This window comes from Neophocaena asiaeorientalis, unplaced genomic scaffold, assembly GCF_003031525.2.
Source record: "Neophocaena asiaeorientalis asiaeorientalis breed wild unplaced genomic scaffold, Neophocaena_asiaeorientalis_V1.1 scaffold129, whole genome shotgun sequence".
In the NCBI taxonomy this organism is placed as follows: domain Eukaryota; kingdom Metazoa; phylum Chordata; class Mammalia; order Artiodactyla; family Phocoenidae; genus Neophocaena; species Neophocaena asiaeorientalis.
Window position 1 is genome coordinate 5159104 of NW_020172446.1, and position 13996 is coordinate 5173099.

Consider the following 13996-nt stretch of genomic DNA (forward strand, 5'->3'; position numbering starts at 1 on the left):
CCTCTCTGCTGATGGGTGGGGCTGTGTCTCTGCCAGGTTAGTTACTTGGCCTGAGGCATCCCAGCACTGGCACCTACAGGTTGGTTGTTGGGTCGGGGCCAGCTATTGGCATTAATGAGCCAGAGGGAGGATTCCACAGGGGTGCCTGCCAGCACCAATGTCCATGCAGTAGAAGGAGGTCCCCAGAATGGCTGCCACCAGTGTCTATGTCCCTTGGGTGAGCTGCAGCCGCCGTCCGCCTCCCCAAGACACTTTCCAAGATCAGCAGGTAGGTCTGACCCAGGCTCCTATCAAATTACTGCTTTCGTCCTGGCTCCCAGAGTGTGTGAGATTTTGTGTGCGCCCTTTAAGAGTGAAGTTTCTGTTTTCCCCAGTCCTGTGGGACTCTTGAAATTAAGCCTCACTGGCCTTTAGAGCCAGATGCTCTAGAGGCTCATCTTCCCTATGCAGGACCTCGGGCTGGGGAGTGGCATGGGGATTCAGAACTCTCACTCCTGTGGGAAAACCTCTGTAATATAATTATTCTCTACTCTGTGGGCCACCCACCCATGGGTATGGGACTTGACTATATCATGAGTCCGAGATGGTCCACAACCCATCTTGTCGTGATTCCTTCTTTATGTCTTTAGTTGTAGAAGATCTTTTTTGATAGGTTTCGGTCTTTTTCACTGATGGTTGTTCTGCAAATAGTTGTGAGTTTGGTGTGCTCGTGAGAGGAGGTGAGCTCAGGGTCTTTCTACTCCACCATCTTGGCTGATCACTCCTTCATTTCTTGATCCCACAGCACCCTGCCTCCTCTTTGTCTTTGTTTCTTCTGTTGTAAATGGGAAGGTGACAATTAAATTCCTCAATCTTTACTCCAGCCTCCTTTCTCTTGACTGTGATCTATCATGATCTGTTGTGCACCCAGCCACCTTTCCTCTGCCACAAGGCTTCATGGTAAGGAAAAGCAGACCAAGAAAATCTGTGAAGACAAAAGAGGGGGGTTTAAGGAACAGCAGGCATAAAGGTGATTCGGAAGGACCACCAAACATTGAAAACATGCTACATCTGAAACCTAATCTGAAAATACTAAGATAGTAACTGGGCAGATGAAAGCACTGGAATATAGGGAAGAGGTTTCAAAGTACATGCAAATTAAAGACCTGGTGTACTTAAAGGGATAGGCACAATTTAAAAGGACAGCTGGATTTAAAGGAAAATCTTCCAATCTTCCAACTTCTGGGAGAGAAGAAAAGCAAAAAGAAATGAAGAAGTGGCCTTTGACAATTAGACAGTGAAGGGGAAAGAGAAAAGGGGGGAAATGTAGGGTTGTCCAAGACAGAAGAGAACCATAAAATCAGTGGACTCAGAGCTCCACCCTTATACCAAGGCAAATAAGCAAGCAGACAAACAAAAAAGCCACATTAAAATACCTTGACTGCCAGACTGACAGAAAAAGGGCACCATTAACTAGGAATCATGTGAAACAGCTCAGTATAATAAAAATGAACAAGAGGGGGCTTCCCTGGTGGCACAGTGGTTGAGAGTCCGCCTGCTGATTCAGGGGACACGGGTTTGTGCCCCGATCCGGGAAGATCCCACATGCCGCGGAGCGGCTAGGCCCGTGAGCCATGGCTGCTGAGCCTGCGTGTCCAGAGCCTGTGCTCCACAACGGGAGAGGCCACAACAGTGAGAGGCCCGCGTACCGCAAAAAAAAGAAAAAGAGGTTAAAAAAAAACCATGAAGAACCATTGCAGAAAAAATCAGGAAATGGAATTTCACACATGTCACCTGAGGAAACCTTACCACTACCAAAGAACAATCAAGAAGCAGAAGAAAACTATAAGTTTACACTCCAGGCAGATTGACTATACCCAAACACACATTGAGAATATGAAAAACCACATAGGCTCAGATATTTAAAAAATTAAAACAGGAGTGAAAAAAGAAACAGGAAGAAATGAAAGAGAGTTGATAGAATTCAGGAAAGTAATGGAAGAAAAAAAATTATCTCTAAAAATGAAGAATAAATTGTAAGGGCTAAAGACCTCACATCTCCCAATTTCAAACTTACTTCAAGACTGTGGTAATTAAGACACTGTGGTATGGGAATAAAGATGGACATATACATGGCACATATATACAATGGAATCTTACTCAGCCATAAAAAGAAACGAAATTGAGTTATTTGTAGTGAGGTGGATGGACCTAGAGTCTGTCATACAGAGTGAAGTAAGTCAGAGAAAAACAAATACCGTATGCTAACACAAATATGTGGAATCTTAAAAAAAAAAATGGTTCTGAAGAACCTAGGGGCAGGACAGGAATAAAGACGCAGACGTAGAGAATGGACTTGAGGACACGGGAGGGGGGAAGGGTAAGCTGGGATGAAGTGAGAGGGTAGCACTGACATATATACACTACCAAATGTAAAATCGATAGCTAGTGGGAAGCAGCTGCATAGCACAGGGAGATCAGCTCGGTGCTTTGTGTCCACCTAGAGGGATGGGATAGGGAGGGTGGGAGGGAGGAGATATGGGGATATATGTATATGTAATGGTGATTCATTTTGTTATAAAGCAGAAACTAACACACCATTGTAGAGCAATCAATTATACTCCAATAAAGATGTTTAAAAAAAAAAAGATGGACATATACACATCAAAGAAATAGAATTGATAGTCCAGAAATAAACTCTTACATTTATGGTCAGTTGATTTTTCAATAAGAGCACCAAGACAATTCAATGAGGATAGAAGAATCTTTTCACTAAGTGGTTATGGAAAACTGGATATTCACATACAAAAGAATAAATTTGGACCTCTTCCTCATATTATACCCCAAAATTATCTCAAAATGGATCATAGATCTAAATGTAAACTGTAAGACTTTCAGGAAAAAATATAGAAATAAATTTTTGTGACCTTGGGTTAGACAATGGTTTCCTAGATGTGACATCAAAAGCACAAGTGACAGAAAAAAGACATACTGGACATCATCAAGCTTTAATACTTTTTTGCTGCAAAGGGTACTGTGTTAGTTTCCAGAACTGTGGTAACAATTTTTCGTCTCACAGTTCTAGAGTCCAAAATCAAGATGTTGGCAGGGCCATGCTCCCTTGAAACCTGGAAGGGAATCCTTCCTTGCCTCTTCCTAGCTTCTGGTGTTTTTCTGGCAGTCTTTGCCATTCATTGGTTTCTAGATGGATTATCCCAGTCTTCTGTCTTCACATGGCATTCTCCTTGTTGTCTGTGTCCAAATTTTCCCTTTTTATAAAGATACCAGTCATATTGGATTAAGGCACACCGTAATTACCTCATTTTAACTTGATTACCTCTGTAATTAAATACAGTCACATTATGAGGTTTTGGGGGCTAGGACTTCAACATATCTTTTGGAGAAGACATAATTCAACATGTAACAGATAATAATCAAGGAAGTAAAAAGAAAACCCACAGCATAGGAGAATACCATATATCTGATAAGGATCTTATATCTAAAATATATAATGAACTCTTACAACTAAATAATAAAAAGACAATCCAATTGAAAAATGGGCAAAGAATCTGAATACACATTTCTCCAAAGAAATATACAAATGACCGACAAGCTCACAAAAAGGGAAATGCAAATCAAAACAACGAGATACTACTTTTTACGCACTAGGATGACTATAGTTTAAAAAAAAAAAAAAGAAAATAACAAGGGTTGGTAAGGATGTGGAGAAATTGGAACCCTTGTGCATTGCTGGTGGGAATGTAAAATGGTACAACTGCTTTGGAAAACAATTGCGGTTCCTCAAAATGTTAAATATAGAATTATCACATGGCCTGACAATCCCACTCCTAAGTATATGTCCAAGAGAAATGAAAACATAGCCCACACAAAACTTGTACACAAATGTTCATAGCAGCATTATCCATAATAGCCAAAATGGACACAACCAACATGTCCATCAAGTGATAAGTGGATAAACAAAATGTGATATATCCATGCAATGGAATACTATTCAGTCATAAAAAAATATAAAGTACTGATACAAACTACAACTTAGATGACCCTTGAAAACATGCTAGGTGAAAGCAGCCAGTCACAAGAGACTACATATTGTGTGATTCCGTTTATATGAAATGTTCAGGATAGGCAAATCCATAGAGACAGAAAATAGACTGGTAATTGCCTTGGGCTTGGGATGTAGGGAGGGGCAGGGAAGAGGTTGGGAGGAAATAGGGAGTGCTGATGGGTACACGTTTATTTTGGGGTCATGAAAATGTCCTAAAATTTACTGTGGCGATGGTCACACAACTGAGTGAATATACCAAGGACCATTGAGTTGTATACTTCAAATGCATGAGTTGTGTGGGGTGTGAATTATATTTCAATAAAGCAGATTTTGAGAACCTAGAGAAGACTCAGGGGTGGGGTATCCATGCTCAGTTCATATGTAGGCTAAAAAAACATCAAAAGTTATATGCCAAAATATTAAATGATTGGTGATCTCTAGGTTTATATTTTTTTCTTTTGGCTTGCCTCAATTTTCTAATCTTTCTACAATAACTTTTATTATATTTTAAGTATAATGAAATTCAATGAATTCAATTAAGTGAAAGTGAGAAAATGGAGCTATACAGTGTGACATAAGTGAAGAGAAAATTTCAAGGAGGCATTAGTGGAAGACTGGTGATATTTGAATAAAATATAGGTTTTTTAGTTAATAGTATCATGCCAGTGTTAATTTCCTTGTTTTGATAATTGTCCTATGGTTATATAAGATGCTAACATCAGGGAAAGCTGGATCAAAGGTATATAAAACTCTCTGTACTATTTTTGCAACTTTTCTGCAACTCTAAAATTAGTTCAAAAGAAGTCAAAAGAAAAGAATAAGAGAAGTGAATAGTCTCTGCTTATTTCCACTTCATTATTGTTCTCTCATGCCTCAGTTTCTTGTCATCTGTCTTCTGCCTACATTGTTTTACCTGGAAGTGCCCCCTCAAAGGTTACCAGAAGTCTATTTTTTTTAAATGTTCTTGACCTCTGAAGTCTAACGCTCTTGTCTTCTCCCCTTGATCTCTGTTACATTATATAGCAGAGAGCTTTGCTTCCTTTTTTCTCTTTCAATGGCTCAACCTCTCTCTTTTACTTTTTTTCCCGCCTCCATATTCTGTCCTTAGCCATTTTTACTGTCTTGGCAATTGCATCCAGTTGCTTTAGCTGTCACCACTATGTAAATGCCTCTTTAAAAAGTTGTTTCATATGATGAAAGTTATTATAAAAAGATTAGAGACTATAGCCAAGCAAAAAGAAGAGAATCATTTACTGTCTTGGTATATATTTTAGACTCTTTATATATGGACTGAGACTGGACACCTACATCCTCACCCCCTATCTTCTTTAAGTTGTCAAACTGCTTTAAAAATTTTAATTAGTTTTTAAAAGATTATCAAAGTCGAGTAGTGAGAATTAAAGAAGATGGTAAAATACACATGGTAAAACCTATCTGTCACAACCTTTCAGATGCTCATTATCTCTCAGTTGGATTATTTCAGTAGTACTCTGATGAGTCTCCCTGGCTTTGGTCCATTTTTTCTCATTATTATCGGAATAAACTTCCTAGAGCCATGAATATATCATATATCACCCTTCCATCAGAAATCTTCACAAATTCCTTATTGCTCTGAGAATAAAGTCAAAATGTTAACAGCAATTGCCTAGAACTGTGGTGTCTAGAGTGGGTTTTATACTAGGTGATCCGTTAAGATGTAGGAAGACTATATTAGACGTTCTGTTTTTAAAATGTTTTTTTAATGCAGGTTTGTAATATACATACTATATTAATTAGTACAGTAGTACATCTATATAATTTATAATCAAATGGATAGATATTGATGGAAATGGAGATAGGGATATAGAGACATAGAAGATGTGTGCAAGTGTTTAGTGGAAAAACCAGAGAGCAAAAGAGCATGTACACAAATATTCCAGTAACCTAAAACAATAGCTTTCATTTGATAACATTGGTGGGATCATAAGCCTGTAATTGGTATGTCAAGTTTACGAAAGGGGGTTGTTTTGTATATTTTAAAGTTAAATGGTTAATTCTCAGTGATGGGAAAGTGAGAAATTACTTTTATCTTTACACTTTTCTGTACTTTTTTTCTTTTTCTATTTACAAAAGAGAGAAATGAAGTTTTGACCACCTTTCAAAGCTTAATTTCTTCAGGAAAATTCCCCTGCCACTCTAGTCAGAAATAATCTTTCTCTCCTCTAGCTCCCAGTAGTGTTTATTTGTGCCTCTGTGGCAGTTTTTCTTACTCTCCATTGAACAAGCAATTGCACACGTGCTATGTAGACACTGCTGGATGCCGAGGTCACAAAGACACAAACTATTTCAAGGAGTAGTGTATTGTCTTTAGGGGGAAAAGAGGTGCAGCCAGTTTTAACAGGATAAAATAATTGTACAGAGTGCAGTCAAAGCACAGAGGGGCTACCTTAGTCCCCAAGAAGTCAGAGAAAGATGCTTACTTTCCATTGTGTGTGAATTACCTCTTTTGGACTTTAAGCTTCTTGAGATCATGAAATGAAAGTATGAATATGAACAGTGTTGTTTTTGTTTTTGAGAGGGGTTGGGTTGGATTTTTATATTACTTGTAATTACAAGTAATAAATGAAGTCCTCACTTTTGTTTTTACAGAGCATAAACTGTTCAGCTTTGATTTTAAAAGATAGGTAGAAAGTCACTGCTTCCCATGACTCCATCCACCCCCACATATACCCTATTGTTAAACACTCTTCCTATCTTTCTTTATCCTTCCCATGTTTTTTGATGCAGATACAAACAAATACAAGTAAAGATTCTTTTTTTTTTTTTTTCCAGAAAAATTCCCAGATGTTTCAAGGTAGACCTTGCAAGAATATGTACCCTAATGAATATTTTCCTCATGGAATAACAAATGGAGCCAGTTGGTACAATGTCCCAGGTAAACATTTTTTATATTAAGGCCGTATAACTTGATGGATTTTCTGTCCCTCTGGATGATACTGCTTGTTACTGATTTTTTAATTTTGAGAAAGAATCATTCTTTTAAAAATATTGTATAAATAGTTTAAAACATTCAAATTACCATTTCAGCTATTTTTAATATTTGGTGTACTTTGACCTTTGAGTAAAATAATGTACTGAAACTTCATGAAAGTGTTATATTTTACTGCTGGCTATTACAAAGAACTTTAGATGTGCTAAGAAGAAGAGTGTGAGCTACACTTGAATTCTTCCTGAGCATGAAAGTACAGATGTTTTACCTGGACCACAAGCATCAGAGAGCTCTCAAATGAACGCATTATTGGTTTTCAGCCATGCTGATAAAAGATGAATTTGGCTTTTTACTAGGAATGTTGCTTACGATTTGGGATCTGAGCTAGTTAGAACTTCTTCAGAGTAACTAATTTAAAATTTTTATCCTTCAGGTGGTATGCAGGACTGGAACTATTTACAAACAAACTGCTTTGAAGTGACTATTGAACTTGGTTGTGTGAAATACCCATTTGAGAAAGATCTGCCCAAATTTTGGGAACAGAATCGAAGATCTCTAATCCAGTTTCTGAAACAGGTGACGATTCTGGAGTGACATGAAATTTCTCGCAAGAGCAAGAAGATTTTTGTGTGTACATGTGGCTTTCATGCATTGATTTTAGAATACACCTCATTTGAATTCCAGTTTGACCTATTCATGTTTTCGTATATTTATCTAGAAAATTCATGGATGTAAATGAGTTTATTTATATGCGCAGAGAAGAGTTAAAAATGATTAAACAATATAGTGATGATGTTTGGCACTTAATGGTTAGTGGTCACTTTTTACCCTTGTCTTTTACTATAGATTGGGTACATGCCTAAGAATTTGTCAAGTGATAAAGATGGGCTATGGGGTAAATTTTTTTTTTTCTTTTTTTTTTTTTGCCATTGGTTTACTGTGAAACGATTAATTTCCTTTTGTTTGGATGTGCATCGTGGCCAATAGGTAAAGACTATAAGAAATATGCTAATAGTGGTTAAAATTATTAGGATAATCTGACTAATACTTTGTGCCAGTACTTTGCTGAGTAGAATGGCATAATGGCTGTGAGTTTGCATACTAATCTTTTAGAACATTTTATTCTGAAAATTTGTAAGCATCAGGAAAAATTATAAGACTAACAATAAATACTACTATTCCTTTACCTAGGTTTAACAATTTTTATACTTTGCTGCATTTGTATTTTATATATATATAAACACACACACACTTTTGTTGAACTATTTCAGTATAAATTGCAGGTGTTATGATATTTATCCCAAAGTATTTCGGAATACATCTTCTAAAAATAAGGTTAATTCTCCTACCTGACTTCTCCAATTGCTATTATCTCACCTAAGAAAATTAACAGTAACTCCCTATACTACCTAATACCTAATCCATGTTCGAATTTCCTCCACTTGTCCTCAAAATGTCTTTCTGTAGTTGATAGGAAGATAAAGACAAATCTAACTTATGAAAAACTAGCCTTTCAGAAACTGAAATCTTTTGTTTAATGGGCAGTTACATTTAGCTTTACTTTGAGCTCCTGAATTCCTATTTGTTCTACATGTTTACATTATTTAACAATCTGTTATTTTGGATGTGAACCTCCAAAATAATTAGATGATGATCTTTATCAGTAAAATCTGGGTGTCCTTGTGCTTTATCCAGGTTCATCAGGGTGTCAAAGGTTTCGTCCTAGATGCCACAGATGGCAGAGGTATATTAAATGCCACCATTAGTGTGGCTGAAATTAATCACCCAGTAACTACTTACAAAACTGGAGATTACTGGCGTCTGTTGGTTCCAGGAACTTATAAAATCACAGCATCTGCTCGAGGGTGAGTTACTGAATGCTTTGTAATTGAGTGCTTGGAGATGAAATAAGCATAGTTCCATTCTAAAAGATTATTGCCAGAAAGCCCTGTAGAGGCTAAGCAACCTTGAGTTTAACGCTGAGAAGTTTAGAGCTGGTTACACATTTGACTCGTCTCTGGTGGCACAGTGAGTACATGAACCATCAGATGTAAGAAATCTGTGAAATTATTCACTTTGAACAGTAGCCTCTTTTACCTGCCACCTCTCAGGTCACCTTCCCCTGTCCAGATGTAAAGCCATAGTGACTGATTTCCTTCACTATGGGTAACAGTTCTGGGAAGTACTTGTTAGTAGGGAAAAAAAGACTTCTGTTCTGCATACTTCTAGTCATGTTGTCCCCAAAATACCACCACTTTACATTTGTACCCTTTTAAAACTCTTTCACAGACACTTATTTTTTATTATTGTACCTTTGCCTTCTCGCATCAAGTGAGATTTTCTTACTGCTAATTCTCTGAGAAAAGCCATTTTCGTATTTTTTACAGTTTTTCTCACCACAAAGATATATTTACTTGAAAAGAAAAAATTAACTTATGACCTTTTCCCTTGGAAAAAATGTAATATTCCTTATGTTCCTCCTCCTTTACACATACCTTAGAACTGGAGCCACCTTACTTTTTAGCCGGAACATAATTTTTATCCTCTTGTAGTTTTCTTTTTTATATTTGATACATGTAGGTGTTCCCACAGAATATTTTCCCCTCCCCCTACTAGCTCTCTTATTTCTGAAGAGTTAGTTTGAACACTCATTGAAGTAAGGGTAAATACATGGAAACATTTAAAGTTATTGTTACCTTTTTTTAAGAAATGGTTTTCAAATATCAAGTGGTCTGTAAATGAATGGGTTAGAACTTTAACGAGTAAAGAAGTCTATTCTGGTTTTTTTCAGTTTTGGCATAGTATTGGAAAAACCAAAGCATCAAGGTATCTGAAAAATGGGGCAAGAATGATGCGTTTGGCAGAGAATGTCCTAAGTTAGTACTTCTCAAACTTTTTCCACCATATTCCCTGATGACAGACAAGCGAACTCAGATTCCAGGAAATATATGCAGTGTATACACTGCAAGCATGAGCTTTCTTTTGAAGTCATATATTTAATCTTAAAAACTCATTTATGTTTTATAGTCTACCCTTGTATGGTCTTCGTTAATGTTTAAAACAAATCTTAAATTCTCACAAAGTTAACAATTTGACCCTTTAGGGAGATGCACCACATTTATCTCGAGGATTCACATATCCTCTGCACACCTCTGTTTTCCCAGGGTTTGGGTACTCCAGCTGCAGAAGCGTGGCTCTGATCTGTCTCCTTTATTACAGGTATAATCCAGTTACCAAGAACGTGACCGTAAACAGTGAAGGTGCTGTTCAGGTCAACTTCACACTTGTTCGATCTTCAACAGATTCAAACAATGAATCAAAGAAAGGCAAGGGGGACAGCACCAACAATGAGGGTGCCAGCGATCCGACTACTAAAGAGTTTGAAACTTTAATTAAAGACCTTTCAGCTGAGAATGGTTTGGAAGGCTTCATGTTACGCTCCTCCTCAAATCTGGCTCTTTATCGATACCATTCATACAAGGACTTATCAGAGTTTCTGAGAGGACTTGTGATGAACTATCCACATATTACAAATCTTACCAAGTAAGTGTCACCTTCTTGCTGCCTTTTTTTCCTCTTTCTTTCTCCCTTTCTCCTTCCCTCTCTCTTTCTTCCTTCCTTCCTCCCTCCCTCCCTCCCTCCCTCCCTTCCTTTCTCTCTCTCCTTTCCTTCCTCCCTCCCTCCCTCCCTTCCTTCCTTCCTTCCTTCCTTCCTTCTTCATTTTAAAGAGGTTACATTTAGCATAAGCCACACTAAATGGTTCTTGTAATTTATTTAGAGATATTTGGGAGCTGAATGTATAGAGAGTTGGATTTCACTTATTTTGAAACAGATGTTTGCTTGGAGATATTTCTAACAATGAATCTTGGAAACTTTTATGAGAAACATTGGAGCAGAATTACTTGTTAGTTTAGCAATGTGTCGCCTGTGCCTCCAGAAAATGTAAAATCATTCTTTCTAGTGATTACTTTGATTTCAAAACCCTTTCTACTTCTCAGCAGCAGATTCACGTTCTGACTAAATATTATTTAGTTTGTTTCAGTTTGCTGGGGGCAGGGACAAATTTGGAACTATGAGCTCACTTGTCAGGGATCATGTTTAACCTTTTCTTCAAATTAGAAAATGAAGCCTGGTTGGCTGTCATTTTCTGTGCTTTAGTCTCTACTCACAGTCATGGTTCCCTGAAGCCTTAGGGACATATGTAATTGAGGGTTCTGGGAAAACATGCAGTACTGGCTTATGTAAAACTGATGGCTGAGACAACTTTTACCTTCACTTCTTAGGCTTCTCTGCTTCACTTTCACTGTCTCAAAACTATTTCCTTGATTTGTTGATTCCTATTATTTGCCTATTTTAGGGCCTTTACATTTTGCCCTGAACTTACAGTTCTCTACTACAAACCTAATGAACATTAACTAGCCTTTCACTTTTTCACTTTTTTTCATTCATTGGTTCTTTTAATTTTACCAGTAAATTTACTTTCTCAAATACTGGTTTATAATGTCTGTAATTGCAAAGACTGATAATTACTTTGGCAATACCAATTACCTCTCTTCCGCAACTGACTCTTGAACATTTCTGCCCAGGTCAGGTTTTAATACTGTCCATGTTAGTGCCATATAGACGTTACAGACTTTCTTATTTTAAAACAAAAAATTGGACATTATTTTGCTATCCATTTACTTAGTTCATTTGTTTTTTTTTTAACCTTTCAATTAAACATGCACTTCTTAGTTAAATATTTCCCCAGCAAATATGCAACACCTGCCAGTGGTGGGACACAAGGCAGTTTTAGGTGGTCCTCCAACGGTTGCTAAGTATCATTAAATACCATTGTGAGAAAGTGGTACTTTGTCTATTCTATTAATCCTCAATTTAATGCCAATATTTTTTTTCTATCTAACTCTTGTAAATCTCCCTTTATATCAAAGAAAGCAGGCCTTTTCAATTAGTTTTGCTGTAATCTTGGTATTGCATTTAAAGTATAAAATGTCTTATTTGTGTAAATTAATTTAGATTTTAAAAGTAAGGTGCTCTGCATTTGTGTATATTTAAATATTTCCATAATAAAAATTTAAGTGAGTTAACTTAAAAGACATATGTTAACTAGAGACTTCCTTGGGACTTCACTGGAAGACTCCATGCTTCCAGTGCAGGGGCTGTGGGTTCGATCCCTGGTCAGGGGACTAGGATCCCACATGCTAGGCGGCACAGCCAAAAAAAAAAAAAAAAAGACATATATTAACTAAAGAGTAGTATAGATTATAGAAGATTGGGTAAATATTATGAAGATGATAGGAGAATGACAATTTGGAGGAATGCTGAACTAAATCATGATCTTTCCTAAATCTGATAGTATCTCACATCTATTTGACTTTCTTTGATTAAGGGAACCTAATTTTCTTAAAGTAGTCTGACATAAAGATTTACTCTTTAAAGACTTTTTAAGACTTTCCAAATGTTGTTCTCATTTGTTTTTTTAAAATCTGTAAGGCAGTATTAACATAATACTTGATTACTTGCTGACTTTTTGTTTCTGGTTTTTGAAAGTTTGGGACAGAGTGCTGAATATCGTCACATTTGGTCCCTTGAAATCTCCAATAAGCCCAATGTATCTGAGCCTGAAGAACCAAAGATTCGTTTTGTTGCTGGTATCCATGGAAATGCTCCAGTTGGAACTGAACTTCTTTTGGCTCTGGCAGAATTTCTCTGCCTAAACTACAAAAAGAACCCAGCTGTTACCCAAGTAAGAAAATAGCCTGTTTTGACATACTTTAAAAGGAAAAAGCTCAGTGATACACTGATATCAAGGCACCATTTTTTAAAAATTTAATTTCCTGTTAGATTTTATACAGAGGTACTTTTAAGGTTATTATACACTTTACTCTTTAAAAATGGACCTTGGTATATAGTCATTGTTAATAGTGTCTTCCTATTATATATCTTTGTATGTATTAAGAGCCATAGAGGAAAAAAATAATAAAGATTTGCATTCAGTCCTCTATTCCTTTATATTACCCTTCCAATCTTTACTCACAGTGATGTATATTCTAATTAGAGGGAGTTCCATTGCCAGTTATTTATAACTAGGATACTATATTGAAAAATGAGGTAGAAGAGAAATCAGGTTTTTTTTCATGTAATAAAGATGAAATTATTGGACACCTTGGATGCTAAGAGATTTTAGAAAAAGTGATATGGCAGTGCCTACTTTAGTCGCTCGTGACTATAGAATAGAACGTTGATCCAGAAGCTGGTTATGTATGATTAAGCAACCGAGTTTCTGTGTTGTCTTAGGGAAAGGAAGGAAAGAGTGTGCATCTGTCTAGAACACTCACTAATTGGCACTGTCTGTATAGAATTTAGGAAAGGGAAAAAGTACTAGTATTTGTTTAATACCTACTATGTGCTAGGTACTTTACATACATCATAATTTAATCCTCAACCCTGCAGTTATGTTAGCTTCATTTTATAGATGTGAAAACTGAGGCAGAGATATTTGATAACTTACAGGAGGTCACACAGCTACTAAGTGGTAAAGCAGGGATTTAAACCCAAGCATGTCTCACTCTAAAGCCTGTGCTGTTCTGTTTTACCCTACTGCCTCCCCTGAAAGAAATTTGGAAAGAATTGATGTCATGATTAGGATCCCATGATGTGGGATTAGGTGAGATGAACTTAAATCAGACTTGATCAAAAATTATTTTACCATTTTCAGCAAAGCAGATCCCATTGACTTCTTCATGTGAGTTGCAGGAGTATTTGTGTATATTTGTTGTTGTGTGATTTTTGTTGTTGTTCTTTTTTAAAAGGGAGATTACCTAGGACAGTGGTTCTCTACCCTGGCTATACATTGAAAACATCTGGGAAGCTTTTACAAATACCAATGCCTGGGCTCCATCCCCAGAAGCATCAATATTTCTTTGAAAGCTCCTTAGGTTATTCTAACATTTAGCCAGAGTTACTACCTACTGATCTTAAGG

General features: G+C 36.8%; 1 protein-coding gene across 1 annotated transcript in view; it reads left to right on the forward strand.

The window, feature by feature from the left end:
- The window catches only part of CPD (carboxypeptidase D), a 67027-nt gene that overhangs the window by 38742 nt on the left and 14289 nt on the right, over positions 1 to 13996 (forward strand). Inside the window, exons 9-13 of the mRNA XM_024737323.1 lie at positions 6857 to 6959; positions 7447 to 7589; positions 8709 to 8878; positions 10233 to 10556; positions 12564 to 12759. Of these exons, the coding sequence (XP_024593091.1) occupies positions 6857 to 6959; positions 7447 to 7589; positions 8709 to 8878; positions 10233 to 10556; positions 12564 to 12759 (936 nt within the window). The remainder of the gene's footprint in view (positions 1 to 6856; positions 6960 to 7446; positions 7590 to 8708; positions 8879 to 10232; positions 10557 to 12563; positions 12760 to 13996) is intronic.